Source organism: Gossypium raimondii, chromosome 8, assembly GCF_025698545.1.
Source record: "Gossypium raimondii isolate GPD5lz chromosome 8, ASM2569854v1, whole genome shotgun sequence".
Lineage (NCBI taxonomy): Eukaryota > Viridiplantae > Streptophyta > Magnoliopsida > Malvales > Malvaceae > Gossypium > Gossypium raimondii.
This window is the reverse complement of record NC_068572.1, coordinates 40,880,232-40,900,045: the sequence shown is the minus strand read 5'-3', so window position 1 is coordinate 40,900,045 and position 19,814 is coordinate 40,880,232. Positions and strand designations below refer to the sequence as shown.

The 19,814-nt window shown below is 35.3% G+C and overlaps 1 protein-coding gene and 1 pseudogene across 2 annotated transcripts; both read left to right on the top strand.

Moving 5' to 3' along the window:
* The first annotated feature begins 1,360 nt into the window (after positions 1-1,360).
* Positions 1,361-7,744, top strand: LOC105793319 (DNA replication licensing factor MCM7-like; annotated as a pseudogene).
* A 5,440-nt stretch (positions 7,745-13,184) lies between these two features.
* LOC105791460 (universal stress protein A-like protein) lies at positions 13,185-14,374 on the top strand. Of its 2 annotated transcripts, none has more exons than XM_052634356.1 (4): positions 13,185-13,518; positions 13,590-13,699; positions 13,782-13,900; positions 14,053-14,374. In XM_052634356.1, the coding sequence occupies exons 1-4, from the start codon at positions 13,335-13,337 to the stop codon at positions 14,063-14,065; spliced, it is 426 nt and encodes a 141-aa protein (XP_052490316.1). In that variant the 5' UTR covers positions 13,185-13,334; the 3' UTR covers positions 14,066-14,374. The 2 variants fall into 2 exon arrangements, with proteins under 2 accessions (XP_052490316.1, XP_012474983.1); XM_012619529.2 differs by having other exon boundaries at positions 13,189-13,518; positions 14,042-14,374.
* Positions 14,375-19,814: the final 5,440 nt, after the last annotated feature.

Here is a 19,814-nt window from a genome sequence, read left to right as displayed (position 1 = left end):
CCTATAAATAAGCCTTAGTTACTCTAGGTTATACATGACAAAAATATTCAGATTGAGAGAATTCTGTTCTTTATTTTGAAAGGTTTTATTTTTGGGGCTTCGGGTTTTCCTTTAATTCTCTCCATATTTTGTACTCTATTTTATTATAGTGAAATCTCTTTTTTCTCGTAGTTTTTTATCCTCTTCTGACGAGTTTTTCCACGTAAAATTTGCATGTTCGATCTTCTTAATCTTATTATATTTACTTGTTCGTTGCATACACAGGTTAATTCCCAACATGATCCAAATCTCACAAATTATTAACATAATTATTGATATAACATCAATGTATTGCATACAAAAATAATTATATTTATCTAATATAAAAATAAATTAATCTATTTATTTCTTTAAATGTGTATGATTGAATCAAAATTAAAGTTTGATGTATACATTTGAAACACAATCAAGTTCCCGTGTATAATTGCATCAAATTAAAGTTCATGTATACAATTGCATACTAAACCAAAGTTCATATGTAATTTTGAGATTTATCCCTTTTAGAACGACTAAATTAAAAATTCATCATTTTAAGGGTGAAATTATAATTTTGTCATTTATTAACTTACAATTTTATAAACTTTTAAGGGCTAAAAGTATAATTTCTCATATTAATAAGCCTCTTATCTACTTTCTCCTTCGGTCTCGAGAAGATATTAGGAATTAAGAAAAATGAGAAAAAACTTCAAACAAAAGATGGAAAATAAGCAACCAAATATAAAGATCACTTATACTGTATTAATTTTTATTATTTTGATTGGTATTATAAAATAATGGCACATTAATTTAATTAAAAAATAGAAAGAAATCAAAATTATAATATAAAAATCACATTCTTACTTTTAGTTATATAACACTTTTTAAATAAAAAACAATGGTAGGATTTTATCTCTAAAATCCCAACTTTGTCAACAAAACTAAAGTTTCTATTAAGAATTAAAAATTATTAGTAGTTTTTAATTAGGGTAATTATTTGGTATTATAACGGTCAATAGTTTTTAATTTGGATAATTATTTGGTATTATAACGATCAATAGTTTTTAATTTGGATAATTATTTGATATTGTAACGGTAAAAAAAATTTAAAGTGGGTTGAATTTTTTGTCAGGTGTATAATTAAATTTTAAATTTATAAATAGTACAGTGACATTAACCAATAATTCACCATTTTACCGCCAAAACCCTTATCCCCTCCTCATATTTTGCTGCCAAATCTCACTGTTCTCCTCCTCCATACCGGATTCCAATTTTCGCGGCCTCCACATTTCATCTCTCTCACTCATTCGTTCCCTCCCTTTTTCATATTCAGTGAAGCTGAACCATGAAGGACCTAAACTTTAATGCAGACATAGGTACTTTCTTCTTCCTATCCCCCTAATCCTGTATCTGCTTCGTCTTTATCCTTTCCCTGAATTCTGTTTCTTTTTCTTTTTCTTCAAATTTTCTCAACAGTTCTTGCCAAAGAGTTCCTCTCAAAATTCGCCGACGCAAATGGCGACGCCAAATACATGAACATCCTTGTCGGTCTCCTTTCTCTCTTTCCCCTTCCCTCATTCTCACCAATTGAAAGCCCTAGATCTCTTTATCTTTTTACTTGAAAAAAACACCAGAAAATTGTTATTTCATCATCATCATCATCACCATCATCATCATCATCATCATCATCATCATCATCATCTTCTTGCCTTTAACACGTTACATTTTCTCTATTTCAGCAAGAAGGTTCAAATCATAAAATTAAAGTAGTGCAGATAGATCTCGAAGATATATTTAATGTAAGATAGTTCCTAATTTCCTCTTAATTTGTTATAGGTGACAATGTTCTTAATACTTCTGTTAAGTATGACTCCTATTTCAGTTAAATTTGAGAAATAATCTTTTAGTTAAACTCTGTTTATTTGTTTCAATCAAACTCTGATTAGTCTAGGTTATTTTATTATTATTTGACCTATGAATTTAGCCTATAAATAGGATCTTTTATAATCTTAGAAAATACACCCATTAGAGATTAGAACTCATAACACATTTAGAGAATTTTGTATTTACGTTTTGAGGATTCTTTATTTTCGGGTTTTCGAGGTTTAGTTTTTACCTCCATATTTTGTACTTTTTGTTCTTTTTCCATTATAGTAAAATTATCTTTGCCCGTGGTTTTTTATCCTCTTTGGAGGGGTTTTTCCACGTTAAATTTGTGTGTTCAATTTCTCAATTTCTTTTGCTATTTTTTACATGTTGCTTAATCGGGTTGACCCCTAACAAGTGGTATCAGAGCTAGTTTTGTTTTTCATAGATCATTCCGTTCAGAGATGGCAACAACAAGATTTGAAATTGAGAAGTTTATTAGTGTCACGAATTTTAATCTGTGGCAAGTTTGGATGATGGCAATTCTAGTTCAAACCGTCCTCAAAAAGCTTGTTACCGGGAAAAAGCTTGAGAATCTAAATCAAACAGAATGGAAAGAACTTGATGACTTGTCTGTAATCCAGTTGTGCCTCACGAATACGGTATTGCAAGAGGTATTTATGGAGAATACCTCATTCTCCTTGTGGAAATGGTTAGAAACTCTTTATGCGACTAAGTCTCTGGCTAACTGTTTAGTGTTGAAATGTCTATTTACGTTTCGCATGAATGAATGTGAACTTCTTAGAGATCACATCAGTTAATTCATTACTCTTTTAAATGATTTAAAGAACGTTGAGATTCAGATTGATGATTAAGATCAGGTTATGCTATTATTGTGCTCTTTACCCCTTTCATACAAGTCTTTCAAGGAGACCCTAATTTATGACAGAGACAAACTCTCGTTCGAAGATGTGAAGGGTCATTTGTTGAGTAGAGACAAACTCGACAATGAGTTTGGTTTGGATAGTAAGACAAATAAGCAAACTGCTGTTTTTGTAGCATCAAAGAAGTGAAACAAAAGGTGTCGCTATTGTAAGAAGTTAGGTCACGTCAAAGCAGATTGTTATAAACTGTGAAATAAAATGATTGCTGAGAGTAACGAGGAAGATGTAGTTGGTGCTAATTTGGCCAACGAAAGTAGTGATGATTTCTTATTAATGTCAACGAGCGAAAGCTCTAAGCTTACATCCGAGTGGATCCTAGATTCAGGATATTCTTTCCATATGTGTCCCAATAGAGAATGATTCTCCATATATAGTTCGATTGAAGGTGGAATTGTGCGCATGGGAAATGATTCATCTAGTAAGGTAATTGATATTAGTACTGTTAAAATTAGGATGCATGATGGGATGGTTAGGACACTCTTAAAAGTCAGGTATGTACCTGATTTACGAAAGAATCTCATCTCATTGAGTATTTTAGACTTGAAAGGATGCAGAATCAACATCGAGTCGAGCGACATTAAGGTATCTCGTGGAGCTCTCGTTTTGTTAAAAGGTAAAAGGACTGACAGTCTTTATATTCTAGAAGGTTCTATAATGACCAGTGAAATCGAACATCCCTCATTCGATACAGAGTTGAAGTCAACTTGTTTAGAGCGGAGGAAACTTGGTCATAAGAGGGAAAAATGTATGACCGTTTCGTTGAAGAGATGTTCCCTTTTGGGTGCAAGTTTTGAAAATTTAAGGCAATGTGTTCGTGAAAATCAGACCCGAGTTAGTTTTGATTTGACAGTGTACAAGTCAAAGACTAGAAGTCGTCCAATTTCTAAGCACATATTTGACTAAGTTAATTTCCTGCATAGTTCAAGATAGGCTCGTGGCAGGCTTTGGCAAATATGATGTCGTGGAAATATGAGTCAAGGTTGAGATTTGTTAAGTATGACTCCTATTTCAGTCAAATTTGAGAAATAATCTTTTAGTTAAACTCTGTTTATTTGTTTCAATCAAATTCTGATTACTCTAGATTATTTTATTATTATTTGACCTATAAATTTAGCCTATAAATAGACTCTTTTACAATAATATACCCATTAGAGATTAGAACTCATAACACATTTAGACAATTTTGAATTTACGTTTTGAGGGTTCGGGTTTTTAGGGTTTATTTTTTATCTCTATCTTTTGTACTCTTCGTTCTTTTGCCATTATAACAAAATTATCCACTTTGGGAGTTTTTCCATGTTAAATTTATATGTTAAATTTATCAATTTCTTCCGCTATTTTTTACTTGTTACTTAATTGGTCGATCCCCAACAACTTATATTATTTATTTATTTTACTTTATGACACTTAAATTTAGTTGATTTGTTTTTTTGGCAGTATAAAGACTCGGACGAGGAATTCTTGAGGCGGGTTATTGAGAACACTCGAAGATACATTGGGATTATCGCTAGTGCAATCGATGATCTTTTGCTGGAGCCCACCGAGGCCTTTCATGATGATGATCATGATATATTGATGACGCAGAAAGTTGATGATGGAAACGATAATGCAGATGGGTTTGATCCATGTCAGAATATGCCTCTTGAGATTAAACGTTATTAGTAAGCTTCAAGAAAAAATCCCTTTTCACTCTTGATGCACTTAACCTGCTCAAGTTCTCCCTTGAGAATTGTTTGTTAATTACTGTTTATGTTATATTTTAGTGTTTGTGGAGGTTTTTAGTTAGAATTGTGAAATGAAAATAGAATTGAGGTAGTAGAAGGAGATTATATGACTAATCTCTCTAGAAATTGAGCTCCATGGATTAATGTACAATCTGAAGTCATAATACTGCTAGCTTTATACGCCATCTGAATACAGTTTATTGTTCTGTAGTCAGGTTTACAATTTGTAAATTTTTGGTGGATAAATTTGTTACAAGAGGTTTATTATGGTGCTGGTATAATTTGATCCTAAGACATTCACATGAGGAATACTGTTTGGAAACTCAGTTATGCTATTGCTCTGGTTAAATCTGCAGCAAAATCTACCTGATTGTGATACATAAGCATAGGCTGATGCTCACTTCTGTTTAATTCAGCGAAGTTCATATCAGAGCACCTTCAAAGTGGAGGCCATTTACCATTAGGGAGGTTAAGGCTTCATATATTGGCCAGCTTGTAAGAATATCTGGAATTGTGACCCGTTGTTCAGATGTTAAGCCTCTGATGCAGGTAGCAGTGTACACATGTGAAGAGTGTGGCTATGAAATTTTCCAGGTAACTAATTCTTGTCAGATTTGGAGTCTAAGTGTTGAATATTTCTCTTTGGTTTGAGACAACCTTTTTTCCCCTCAATTTGATAGTTGAGTAGTCTTTAAAAAGGACAAATCAAGTATTCCAGATATACTTACCATAGTCATCTTTCTAATGATTTTTAAGGAATCTTAAAATGCCAGTTTGGCCGCTTTTCTTTATACTAATTTTATATATTTTTCTTCCCATTATGAGTCAAACAAGATGTAACTGCTCGAGTATTCATGCCCTTGTTTGAGTGCCCATCAAAGCTTTGTTTTGTGAACAGGAAGAAGGGGAACCTTATCCTTCAACTTAGGGCATCCAAGTTCTTGAAGTTCCAAGAGGTTTTAGTTTAACATGATATATTAAGATAATAGTAAGAAGTCACTCTGCATTTTCTATAATGTATAAGAAAATTCTTTTCAGGCCAAGATCCAAGAGTTGGTAGAGCATCTACCAAAAGGCCACAGTCCGCGGTCAATGTCAGAGCATTTTAGGGGGGAATTGACTATAAAGGTTGGCGTTCATGTTAATTTTATTGTAGCCAAAATATTTAAAAAGATTGCATGAAATTTCTTTGTAGAGACATTGCACCCATTTCCTTTTATCCTTTCCTCCCTTGCAACAAGAAGTTGAATGGTCACGTTCTGTTTATAATGAAATTTTAACTCTTTTTTGCTAATAATGTATTTACATTCTACCTCGTTTACATTCAGGTGGCTCCAGGTGATGTTGTTGAATTATCAATGATCTTTCTTCCTATTCCTTATACTGGATTTAGGGCAATGTGTGCTGGATTAGTTGCAGATACATACTTTGAAGTCATGTTTGTCACTCATTTCAAGAAAAAATATGAAGAGTAAGCTACTTTCCTAACTTCATCAGCAAAAGGCACTTGTGGTTAAGCATCCTCTTTATACTTTCTAATGCTAGTTTGTGAACTAGCAAAGAAGGCATCAAATATTGGTTCTTGAATTTCAATTGACTGAAACAAATCATGAGCTAGACAATACGAGTGTGCCTGTATTTATAATCAATTGTGAGCTCTACTCCAGGTATGAACTTAGGGAAGATGAGGAAGAGCAAATTGCAAAATTAGCTGAGAATGGCAATATATATAACAAGTTGGCACAATCATTAGCTCCTGAAATTTATGGACATGAAGATGTTAAAAAATCATTGCTTCTTCTTCTGGTGGGAGCTCCTTATCGGAAGCTAAAGGGTGGGATGAAGGTAATATGTCCTTTTATGCTTTCTTGTAGTTTATTTGTTGGCAGCCATTTTCCTGTTTATCACTTTTCCATACTAGTAAGGTTCTCTACAAGATTAGGCAAATCTTTCTAATTATAGAATGAGCCATGCTTATGAGCAATGTGACATTATTCCCATTACTATCCCCGCCTAAAGAATCTCCTTTGTTCTTTGTTTACCACATTTAATTTACCTTTTGTTTACTTCCGTTATATATTTTTTTATTCAACAGAGCAATAGCATTTTAATGAACTACGATTTCATTGCAGATCAGAGGGGATTTACATATTTTTTTGATGGGTGATCCTGGTGTTGCCAAGAGTCAGCTTCTCAAACACATTATAAATGTAGAACCCAGGGGAGTCTATACCACTGATAGAGGAAGCAATGGAGTTGGTTTAACTGCAGCTGTGCAGAAAGATCCTGTCACAAATTAGATGGTCCTGGAAGAGGGAGCCTTGGTGAGATCTATTTTTCCTTTGTACTATATACATCATGCCAACCTTCCTTCTATATTTAAGTCAACATGTTTTATGAATATGAGATTGCGTAGAACATAGTAACTAAAATGTTTACAGTGAGAATCATATACATCATGCCAACCTTCCTTCTGTATCACTCATATAGTAAATTATGCTTGTTTTGTTAACAGTTTTAAGTTTGAGTGGATAATGATTTATTTAGTACCTATCTCATATATGATCCTGGTTGTTATTTCCAAGGTTTTATGGTTTAATAGGCAACATGACCTATCCAGGTGTTAGCAGATATGGGCATATGTACTATTGATAAGTTTGACAAAATGGATGAATCTGATCGTACAGCAATACATGAAGTTATGGAGCAACAGACTCTCAGTATTGCGAAGGTAGGGATCACCACATCTCTGAATGCAAGAACTGCAATTCTTGCTACTGCTAGTCCAGCCTGGTAAGAATGTTCCAGGTCACTCAAAAAATTGTTTCCATGTTACGAATCTTGATTTTTTTTGGCAACTTCCTTTCATGAATTTGAAAGAGTTATGAGTGGGGGAAGAAAAGGAAGTAAATTCCTTCTTTCTGGGAGTATTTGTTCTATATGCAAAATCAGACTTATTAACTTGAGTTATATGACTTGTTTTGAAGGGGAAGATATGACCTACGCAGAACCCCGGCAGAAAACATTAATCTCCCTCCAGCCCTGCTGTCAAGATTTTATCTTCTCTGGTTGACCCTAGATCGAGCAGATATGGATACTGATCTTGAAATGGCAAGGCATGTTGTTTATGTGCACCAGAATAGAGAATCTCTGGCTCTAGGGTTCACTCCACTTGAACCATCTGTTCTTCAGTAAGCACATTATTGCTTTTACATGGCAAACTTGTCTGGATTGTTAACTCTCTTCCCACCTGATAAAGTAAAACTTCACGTGAGCAGGTCATTTTACTGACATAAGTTTTCATTAAGAACTTGATAAAATTGGGCTGCAAAGTCATGTGAGCCAATAAAAGCAGTGAAAATTGTCTGCGTATTTCTCTCTGAATTTGAAAAGCCGATCAATTTTGTTAGTTAACAGCATTACATCTATTGATATATTAAATTTGTTGATTTTCTTTAAAAATTCCACAACTATGTCAGAAACTTCATAGGGGCCTTTATTTTTGTAGATATTATTTTTCTAGATTTTGTTTTTGGTTTGCAATTGTTGGTGTTAGAATAGAAATAAAACAAGTCTGACTTCACTCTTGTGCAGCAAGTCTCGATGCTTGCTGAGCAAACAACCAAATTTGAGATAAATTTGAGGAAGAAAATCAATGAAACTTGAGAGAAAATTGATGAACAATCTGATTTCATTTTTTTTAAATGAATAATGGCATAATTCCAATACATAAACCAAGTACTAAGCTTGTCAAAAAACAGTAAGCATTCACCTAATTGTTACCTAACACCACTAAACATTGAAACTTGAAGTATTTAACTTGTGCATACAAGCAAAGCTGCCTTAACAGCTCATAAGTCTGCAAATTACATCAGTCATCTGCCTAACATAGTTCTAAATGAACTAAATTATATTTCATTAACTAGAGATTACAAAATGAACAAGAATTCGATTGATTGAGCTTGCTGAAATAGCTTCTGCTTTCCTCTATCTTCATGATTTGCATGTTGGCTGGTGGTGCAGCATGCTGGCTCACTTCATCATGAAGCATGCTAGCCAACTTCATCACTCCTCCTTGGTTAGCATGCTGCTAACTCCTAGCTTCTTCCTTAAGTATTCAAACTTAGTTGCACTAAGAGCCTTGGTCAAAATATCAGTAATTTGATCATCTGTCTTGCAATGAATTAGCTTGACTTCTAATGCTTCCTCCATTTCTCGAACAACATGGAGTTTGATGCTGAAATGCTTTGTTCTCACATGGAACACTGGATTCTTGGCAATAGTGACAACAGATTGATTGTCACAAAAAATCTCTGTTGCTTCCTTTTGACTCACATTCAAATCATTCATGATTTTCCTTAACCAAATGGCTTGGTTGACAGCACTTGCTGCTGCAACATACTCTGCTTCAGCAGTTGATTGAGCCACCAAGGTTTGCTTCTTTGAGCTCCAAAAAAACATGCCTGAACCAAGACTAAAAGCATATCCTGAGGTGCTTTTCATGTCATCTAATGAACCAACCCAATCACTGTCAGTATAGCCAATTAGCTTTAGGCTTTCTTCTTTCCTATACATCAAGCCATAGCTCAATGTACCTTTGACATGCCTGAGCACTCTCTTAGCAGCTTGAAAATGCTTCTCATTGCAACAATGCAAGAACCTTGAGAGCAAACTTATAGCATACATAATGTCAGGCCTAGTGGCTGTTAAATATAACAAGCAACCAACCAGACTTCTATAGGTTGTTTCACTGACCCTTTCAAAATCACCTTGGCTCGATAGTTTCTCTCTAACAGCAACATGAGTCCTTGTTGCTTTACTGTCTTGCATAGAGAACTTAGTTAAAATCTTCAAAGTAAAGCTCTTCTGACTCAGAAATATCTCATTCTGTGTTTGAGACACATCCATTCCAAGAAAATAGGACATCCTTCCTAAATCAGACATTTCAAACATCTCCTACATTTTGGTCTTGAAATTGACCAGCATTGCTCGATCTCCTCCTGTCACCAGCAGGTCATCAACATACAGGGACACAATAAGCTATGTTTGTGCCCCTTCCTTCTTAACATACAGTGTTGGCTTACTTTTGCTTCGATCGAATCCCAAACCAATCAAATAGCCATCGATTATGCTATAGCAGGCCCTTGGAGCCTGTTTCAAGCCATACAAGGCTTTCTTCTGCTTGTACACTATCTGCTCCTTCCCAGCTATTTCAAACCCCTGAGGTTGCTCAACATAGATGTCTTCCTCAAGAATTCCATTGAGAAAGGCTGACTTTACATCAAGCTGGTGAATTTTCCACTGCATTTGTGCAGCTAAGGTAATCAACAGCCTTATGGTGTCATGCCTGGCCACTGGTGCAAAGGTCTCCAGATAGTCCAGACCATATTTCTGACTGAACCCTTTGAAAACCAACCTTTCTTTCAACTTGTTCAAGCTTCCATCAGCATTTTGCTTGGCTTTGTACACCCATTTCACTCCAATAACCTTCCTTTTGACTGGCCTTTCAACCAATTCCCAAGTCTGGTTTTTTTCAATCATGCTGATCTCCTCAACCATTGCCTGCTTCCACCCTTATTGAGCTTCAGCCTCTTCAAAACTACTTGGTTCTGTTGTGGCTACATGAGCCCTTTCATAAATCTCAGCCAATGGTCTAGTGCCCCTGATTGGTTCATCATCAATGTCCATTTCAGGACCATTTTTCTCTATTTCAACTTGATCAGTTGCAAGTTCTTCAGAAACTGCCTCAGGTTGATTCCTTTCCCAGTTCTAGCATACCTTCTCATCAAACACAACATCCCTGCTGACTGATACTTTGTTTGTTGAAGGATCCAAGATCCTATACCCCTTCTTGACAGTGCTGTAGCCCACCAGAACACCAGGTCGAGCCCTTTCAGACAACTTGTCCCTTTTTACAGTAGGTACATATGCATAACAAATCCATCCAAAGACTTTCAGATGAGCCAGTGATGGCTTGAATCCAAACCAGGCCTCAAATAGAGTCTTCTGGTCCAAAGCCTTGGTTGGAAGCCTGTTATGAATGTAGGTTGCAGTGTTAACTGCTTCTGCCCATAGAGCTTTAGGCAGATTCTTCTGAATCATCAGACACCTAGCCATATCCATCAAGCTCCTGTTCTTTCTTTCACTTACACCATTTTGCTGAGGTGTATAAGTGTTGGTAAGCTGATGTTTGATGCTTGCCTTATCACAGAAGTCTTGGAACTGAGCTGAGGTGTACTCAGTCCTATTATCAGACCTTATGGTCTTCAGGTTACAGCCTGTTTCAGTCTCAACAGCAGTCTTGAACTTCCATAATACAGAGGTTACTTCTGATTTTTGTTTTAAGAAGTAAAGCCAACAATATCTTGAGAAATCATCAATGAACAATATGAAATACCTGTTTCCACTTAGTGACTCAGTCTTCATGGGGCCACATACATCAGTGTGCACCAGTTGTAGTCTTTCAGAGGCTCTCCAGGCTTGATTCGAGGGAAATGGAAGTCTGGCCTGCTTGCCTAGCTGACATACTTCACATACTTCCTGGTTTAAAACTGAGCTTATGAAATTTTCAGCCAAGCCACTCCTGCACATATGCTCCATCGATTTGTAGTTGGCATGACCAAGTCTTTGATGCCAAAGCTTGGATTCATTTGTTGTAGCCATGTAGGCAATATCTGACTCCTTTGTCCAGTCAATCACAAAGCTTTTATCAGCCATAGGGACTGCCATTAGCTTGGATCCACTTGGATCACTGATCTGGCATTGATTGTCCTTGAACACCACAGAATACCCCTTCTCTAGCAATTGAGCTATGCTGAATAGGTTCCTGTCAATTTCAGGCACCAAGAGCACATTTGAAATGACTTTGGCACCTGTGGGAGTGCATATTAGCACATCACCCTTACCTTCAGCTTTTATAAAGTGGCCATTACCTATTTTGACTTTGGTTCTGCAGCTTCTGTCTAAAGACTTGAAGATTGCAGCATCAGGTGTCATGTGATTGGTGCATCCACTGTCTAGGAGCCAACCAAATGAGAGCCTTTCCTGTGCAGGTGAGCATGACACAGCAAAGACTTGCTCCTCTTGGTCACTGTCCTCCTTGGCTACTCGAGCCTCAGCTTTCATCTGTTGAAACTGATTCTGCCTTGGTTTGCCCTTGCTTTTGCAGACTCTCTCAATATGACCCTTCTTCTTGCAGTGTTGACACACAGCAATCTGGTCTAAACCAACATTTTTCTTCTGGATGTCCAGGCCTCTTGCAATGCCTGCAAGGTTGATCATTGCTCCTTGCAGCTTCAGACTTAGGCCTATTTTTCCAGGTCTTCTTGCCTTTGTAGGCAGTATTGGTCTTTGCCTGAGAGGCACCTTCTTGGTGCTCCTCCAATCTGCTAGCTCTTCTCTGCCCCTGTGCATAGAGAGCATTAATGAGCTCTGTCAAGGGAATGCTGGTCAAATCCCTTGAGTCTTCGAGAGATGAGATTTTTGCCTCATACCTCTCTGGTAAGGTTGAAATCACCTTCTCCACTATCCTTGCTTCACTGAACTGCTCACCAAGGAGCCTTATGTTGTTCACCACTGCCATAATCCTGTCAAAGTACTGCTTGATAGTTTCTTCTTCCTTCATCTTCAAATTCTCAAAGTCTCTCCTCAAGTTCAACAATTGTTGCTGCCTTGTCCTCTCTGTCCCTTGAAACTCCTCTTTCAACTTGTCCCAGGCCTACTTTGGTGATTCACAACACAATATTAAACCGCTCAATTGTACCTTTTCATAAAAGTGTCGGTGTGTTTAGCCGGTTTGTGCTAGGAAATCACTTCCCTTTCTAGTTTCTATGGTCTCACACAAAAAACGAAGTAGCACAACATATATTCGCGACTATGTTTAGACCACGTCTAAAAGAAGAAAAATCTGTAGTTTTTGAATCTCATACACAGATATTTAATATTAATTTGTTCTTTTTTAAAGTCTGTCTTTTCTTGACTTTTTGTAGACAAAGTTGGCTACCTTTTTTCTCAACTTGCACACCTAAAAGTAACTGATTTTGTTTTTGACTATAAAGTATAAAAAGGGACACCTATCTTTCTTCCAGCCAATCACGACCTTAGACTGAATTGGAATTTAAAGATTCTTTGTATATCACATCATTAACGAGGTCATGAAAAGTATTAACTTGTATCGTGTTCTTTTTTGTTTGAATCGACCTTACATTTATTTCGAGTTGAGATGAACACTTTTGGCAAATGGGTTCAATGTTATGTTCTTTTCTTAAGGTTTTATTATATAGTCAGATGTAAATTCATTATTCAAATATAAACTCATATAGTAATGATGGAAAAAAAAAACCAGTTAATGCGGATGCTAGTATTTATTTGGCAATAGCTAGTAGATTCTATATTCAGTCAAAATTACAGATCTTCATCCCCACTTGACTGTTAAGTAACAATTACATACGTCATTTTTTAATATTTTATTTTTGATCTTAATTATCCAGTCTGACATAATAAAAAGAAAAATAAATTATCCAGACCAAAACACAAAATATCCATACATTCCCCCACAATACGACGGCTTTCGCTTAAAAAAGCAGGACCAAAGTAATAAAAATATAACACAACACCATCGAACTCAAAAAAACACGTTAGGTTACTACAAAAACCACGGCAACTACCACCCTTGAATGTTTTGAGCTTCCCACTTCGCTTTCTTATCTACACTCTAAGGCCTATAATATCTCAGACCCTCCTTATATTACAGTGTTAAAAATCAAACAAAACACAATCCATAGCAATGGAAGCAGTGAACCTCAAGAAAAAGCAGTGCAAAATTGTCGTGGCAGTAGATGAGAGTGCAGAGAGCATGTATGCACTTTCATGGTGCCTTTCTAATTTGATTTCTCAAGCCACAATCAACACCCTTGTTCTTCTTTATGTCAAGCCTCCGCCTCCTGTCTACTCTTCCTTGGATGTTGCAGGTTAGCTATGGTTATTTTCTTTATTTTCAAAAACACAATTGGTATTCATATATCAGTATGTATGGTTTCAGGGTATATATTTTCCGGCGATATGATCCGAGCCTTGGAGGCCTATGGCAATGACCTGGTGAATTCAGTGATGGGTCGAGCTGAAGATATATGTGGCAAATTTAGCAGCAATGTAAGATTTTTGTTTGTTTAATTATAAAGTTAAATAAACGAATATGATAAAGATTTTGAAGGCTCGTTTTATGTCTGAGTAGATAAAAGTGGACCGAATTGTTGGAAGTGGAGATGCAAGGGACGTTATATGTAATATAGTGGATAAAATCAAAGCAGATACGTTGGTGATGGGAAGCCATGGTTACGGTTTCTTCAAAAGGTATGAAAGTATCTTTAATTTGTAACAATTTCCGAACTTGGCTTATGAAATTTATTTGCAGGCAAAGGTAACATGAAAGAAGATGGATTTTCCCCCCTTTTTTTAATAATAATAATAATAATAATAACTGATGTATTTTAGGGCGATATTAGGAAGCGTGAGTGATCATTGTGCCAAACATGTTAAATGTCCAGTGGTGATCGTGAAACATCCAGAGAAGATATAAAGCTTATTCTTCATTGTCGGAGATATGGCTTCTACTACCATGTACACCAGTATAGTGCTTTGTTAATTCGAAGTTCCTGATGGTTAATGAGGATCCTATGATTTTTCTTATCTAAAAGTATGTGTTCCTCAAAGGAAGAGATGGGGTTTATCAGTTCATGTATATATGTTCACCAAAAAGTAGACTTTCTGAAATAATTAAAAATAGCCCATAAAAGAGGACTGAAGCAACGTGGTTTAAAGATTAAATGGCAGCTTGCAGCTCACCGAGAATACCCAATTGCCCCCCAACAATACAATAAGACATTGGGTGATATATCAAAAGGCATAATGATCTATTTTGGCCTTCCAATTAAAAAAAAAAAGTTATTGTAGCTCTTTATTTAATTTTTCGTCTCTTTTAGTACATTGTATGTCAAATCATCCTAAGATGGATGAAAAGACGTTTATTAACTTTGTTGTGGCATCCACGTGGCAGTCCATGTATATGCCACGTTAGCCATTAATTAATTTTAAAAATATTTAAAAATATTTAATTTTTTTTGAATTTTTTAAAATTTTTAAAAAGTTAATTAATTATTGATGGTGATATGTACGTGGATGTCACGTCAGCAAAGTTAACAAGCCTTAACTTTTTTATCTATTTTAAGGTGAATTGACATAATGAAAATTTAAGGGTTACAAGAGACGAAAAGTTAAATAAAAAGCTAAAATAAATTTTTTTTTATAAAGTTGGAGGTACTTATTTCCTAAATTAAATTATATCATAATACTAATTTCAATCTGCAACATAAACCTGCCTAGGGATCACATGAAAACAATTTAATTTTGTAACACCCTATACCCGACCCGTTTTATCGGATTCAAGTTTAAGACGTCACAATACTTAGCTAAAGTTTTCAATCAACGAAAGTCATACTGAATGTACCTCTTATTTATTTGAAATCATTTCTAAGACAATAGGTTTGGATAATACATTTATCGTTTATTGCAAAATTTTTAAAGGTAAAATAAAACCTTACAACAAATTGCTTAAATAGACAAACGTTTCTGTAATGGGTATTACTATTTATCATTTGAAAAACATGTTTCCATAATATCCCTCTGTATGCATAATATTGCCTCGGCCTACTGTCATAGCGCATTCCTGGCTTGGTCCTTCTTGACATACAGGTTCAACTCATGGACCTGCAAACCAAAACACGCATATAAGTTTCCAAGAAACTTAGTGAGCCTTACTCATATTTACCTTTTCACGAAGATGTAGATTTTATCGACTCAAGGGTTTGAGTTCCCTTTCAGACATTGGCAGATACATTTCTGATTCTTGGTTGGCGAATAACCATACATCAATCTCTACACTTAACTGTCTTATACTCCTTACACCCAACCGACGGATATCAGACATTACACAATATTTCGAATCTCATTACATGATTTCTTTGCTATTTGTAATTAGGTACACTTCTCAGATACTACTCTTGGCAGATTCCTTTACAGAACTCATCGATTGCCAGAGCACCAGTTACATTGTATCTTCAAATCAGTCCAAACAGTCATACTTGCTTAGAAGAACACAACATTTCAATACATTCAATAGAATTCTAGATAACATTAATGTAGGACCCAAGAAATTTCTAGGTTTGGCGGACACTTGCACTACCATTATTCCGAATGTCCCAAGTTCCCTATCAAGGCAGATTTGTAACGCCTTCAGCTCGATCTAGATCTCAGGTGTTACAACGCAAAAATAGACTTATGCTAACTTTACTCGCAAATATTTACAACAATTACAACTTGGCTTAAAAGAATCTTTCAACTAAATTGCAAATGAATAAACAATAGGTAATCATGATCATTGTACAAGGGGTGTTAATTACAAGGAATTACATGCTACTCGTCATCCAAAAGCCCTCAATACTCTTACCAGTTCTCTTCTTCTTTGCATCACCATTCATCCATATAAAAATCCTTATCTAATACTCTAATATTGACTATGAACCCGATGTACTTATCAAGAGTATCCATTGAGCGAATAGGACTGCACCAATAAGAGTTCTTTTCGGTTTGCCCATCAAACTCAAGACCCGTCAATCTGGGTGTTACAAGATCACTAAGACAGATTCATCAATTGGCTACTTTGTCGAGAATACTATTAGAAAATGTCTCACAGGCATACTCAGATCTCACTCAAGGCGGACTAACACCTCACCACTTAGTCATTACATAATTCACTATATGAATTTTCTAGAGAATTAGCCGCAAAGGCTTTCCTGAGAATTCACCATAAAGGCTTTCTAGAGGATTTACCACAAAGATGTTCTAGAGAATTTACCACAAAGGTTTTTCAGAGAATTCGCCATAAAGTCTTTTCAGATAATTCGCAACAAAGCCGTTTTAGATAATTCGCCACAAAGACTTTTTAGAAATTCGTGTTTATTGTCTCGACGGACCATCTTTGTGGATGCCATGGGGCTTCTCCCACATAGTCTTATGCCTTCACGCCATCTTGGCGTATTATCATATGATGTCATGGCCATGAACTTTTCACAAATTTATTTTGTGATCTGTTAGTCCGGTTAGCAATATGCCTGCCCTACCGGAGACTACACAATAAATCTCTATTTTCACAGTGATCTGCCTGTTTGGTTAGCAATATACCTGTCCTACCAGAGGCAAAACATATAACACACCGATTCTAGTGAGTACATGGTTTGGTGTGCAGCTTGAAATAGTTTAATTGATGGAGTGGTATCCGTCCATGAACATTTTTTGGCTTATAGAGTGGGTGTATCCCTTACGTGTGTAAGTTAATGGTAGTCTAATATCAGAATTCCTATGTTGACTGGAGTAGGGTGTCAGATAAATAAAAAGGTTTTATGGTTTAAGTTCATGCCCGAGAAGAGGATATGTGCTCTTTTTTTTGTAGCACTGTGCAAGTTGAGTTGCAAGGTAAGGTTAAAAACCAACTGAATATACATCTAGATGGTTAGAATAAGGGGTACTCAATTAGGTTTCTCAGAAAGTGGTAAATCTTTGAAAAATATAATTCAATAGGAATGTGACACTTATCAAGTTCTAATAAGGACTTAGATTATATTAATGGATAATTAGGTTAAAGAAAGGGGGAGTTTTCTTCTTTCTTCTTCAAGAAGCACTACTATCTAAATATTAAGAAAAACCTAAAGTATTACCTTCTCTCTATATTGGAGTTGCAAATTGAGATCTTTGTTAGTGACTACTCCATGTTAAGGTAAGTATTGTGGCTCCATATGTTAAAGTTATAAAAGATTAAGTCTGAAAAAGTACATGAATAGTAATATGAAGAAGTAAGACTTTATATAAGAGTTATCTAGATTGGTGAGGATGGTAAATGTTACAAATGAGTTTTAATGGTGTTCTTCTATTTTATAAGCAGTGGTTGTTATAGTTCCTTGTTGGATTTAGAGTTTAAGCTGTTATCTGTGGTTGTCAAGTGAGTCTTTGTGATGACTCTTGTTTGTGTACTATCTTTACCAGAAGATCTGTAGAAAACTAGTTAAAATAGTGATGTCGATATATTGAAAGCTATAGTATGATATGTATGTGACTATATAAGAGATTATTTAAGGATATCTATAATTGTGTGTTTATTTGTTAAGGATGATAGATACATTTGGTATGGATCTGATGAGTTCAAGTAATGTGATGGGAAGTATGATCGTGTATGTGTGTCTCAGATGTATGCTATGTAGTATGTTCTATTAAGAGTCAATGTCTGTCTCTACGATATTGTCTAAAGGGGTTCGTCGGGACTTTAAACATGAAATTTGAAAGGAAAATTCTATGGCTATGACACATTTTGAAAGAACCAAAGGATAGTGATTACCTAATGGGGTTCTCTGCGTGTTCCAATACGACGATGGGTAAACCTCACATAATGTGATTTTAGGCAAATCTATATTGCAAATACGTCAAGAAAGAAAAGCCTTTGTGGTGAATCATGAAAGAAAAGCCTTTGTGGCGAATCATGAAAGAAAAGCCTTTGTGGCGAAATACAAAAGGAAAAATTTTATGGCGAAATACGAAAGGAAAACCTTTGTGGCGAATCATGAAAGAAAAAATTTATGGCAAAATATGAAACAAAAGTCTTTGTGGCAAGATATGAAAGAAAAACCTTTGTGGCGAATCATGAAAGAAAAGACTTTATGGCGAATTATGAAGGGATAGCCTATATGGTAAATTATGAAGGGATAGCTTCTATGGCAAACCCTGCAAGGATAGCCTTTATGGAATACTCCAGATGGACTACCTGTGGTGTGTCTTAATAGGACTCTTAATGAAGAGCTGAGGGATGTTCTTTGTAGCGTGTCACAATAAGGCCTTCATGGTGTATTCTAATTAATTTTCCTAGTGGCGCGTTTTATATGGCTCTTAAACGTAATCATTGGATTTAGTAAGGAAAATGTGTATCTATGGACTACATGGTAAAGTATTATATAAGACTAAGACTCGGTCGAAAATAATGAATCTATGAGAAATATAGATGTAATGTGTTAGCATTGAAAATGTATTTTGACTAGGGGCATGAATTTGTATGATCAAAGGAAGTAGCTGTGATCTACGTATGTGTATCTTCTGGAATCGTGATGAGGTGATGACTCAGGGATTGAAGGATTTAAGTGACACATTGAAGACATTTGTTAAGAAAAGGAAATGGTTGAAAAGTAAGGTATAGTATTGGACAAGTATAACGGAATAGAACTTGAAGAAGTATTCGTTAGAGATAAAGTTAAAGGTCAAGAATGATGAGATTGTCTATATAAATTACTGCTTCCATCTGCAAATATGACTCAGGTAAATGACGTTTTCCTCACAAAGTTCTTACGAATTTATCTGTGTGTTATGTTACAGGTAAATTGATGTGGGTTTGCACTGGGAAGGACAATGCCAGGATTAAACCAGGAAGTCGCATATTGGGTTATTATGCATACAAAGTGAGTTTGGAGGCGTGTTCAAGGTATGAATGGTCAGACAAAAGTCCCTACCTTGGGGTATTTATAATGAAATATGTAATAACCCGTTTTTAATGGTGTCAGAAACAGAAGTTTCAAGATCACAATTTCAATGAGTGATTTATTATTTTAATATTTATTTAATGTCTACATGATTATATTAAGATCGTATTAAAGTTTTGTTAAGAAATTTTGATGTTTAAATGGTTAATTAAGTAAAAGGACTAAATTGTAGAAGGTGTAAAGTTGAGTTCTATTAGTTAAAGGTGTCAAATGACTATGAAACCTTAAACTAATGGACTAAGGCAGTAAATATGCCATTCTTAATGTTATTGGATATATATGGGTAAGATTTAGTTAATTTTTAACTTAATAACCATGGTTAAAATGGTACTTTAGCAAGTAAATTAAAACAAAACAAAATAAACATGTTTCATCTTTTAATTTTGGTTTTTAACCGATTGAAAAGAGGAGGAGAACCCCATTGATGAGTGTTTGGTTCTACTAAGCTTATTTTAGTGCATGGTATGTGTGTTTCAACCCGTTTTTAATTATTTTTATATTTTTTAGTTCGTTTTAGCTTAATCTAGCTAGCCCGGGGGTTAATTTGCAAAAATTTTAAAGATTGAGGGACTTTCCATGGATATTTTTTAATGTGTTTTGAAGTTATTTGATAGATTAGTAATCTTGGTTGT

Bases quoted from the DNA above. Each gene is read 5' to 3' on its own strand.
- LOC105791460 (XM_012619529.2), top strand. From the start codon at position 13,335: ATGGAAGCAGTGAACCTCAAGAAAAAGCAGTGCAAAATTGTCGTGGCA. The intron at 13,700-13,781 runs GTAAGATTTTTG...ATGTCTGAGTAG, and splicing joins GTGGCAAATTTAGCAGCAAT to ATAAAAGTGGACCGAATTGT. The intron at 13,901-14,041 runs GTATGAAAGTAT...GATGTATTTTAG, and splicing joins GGTTACGGTTTCTTCAAAAG to GGCGATATTAGGAAGCGTGA.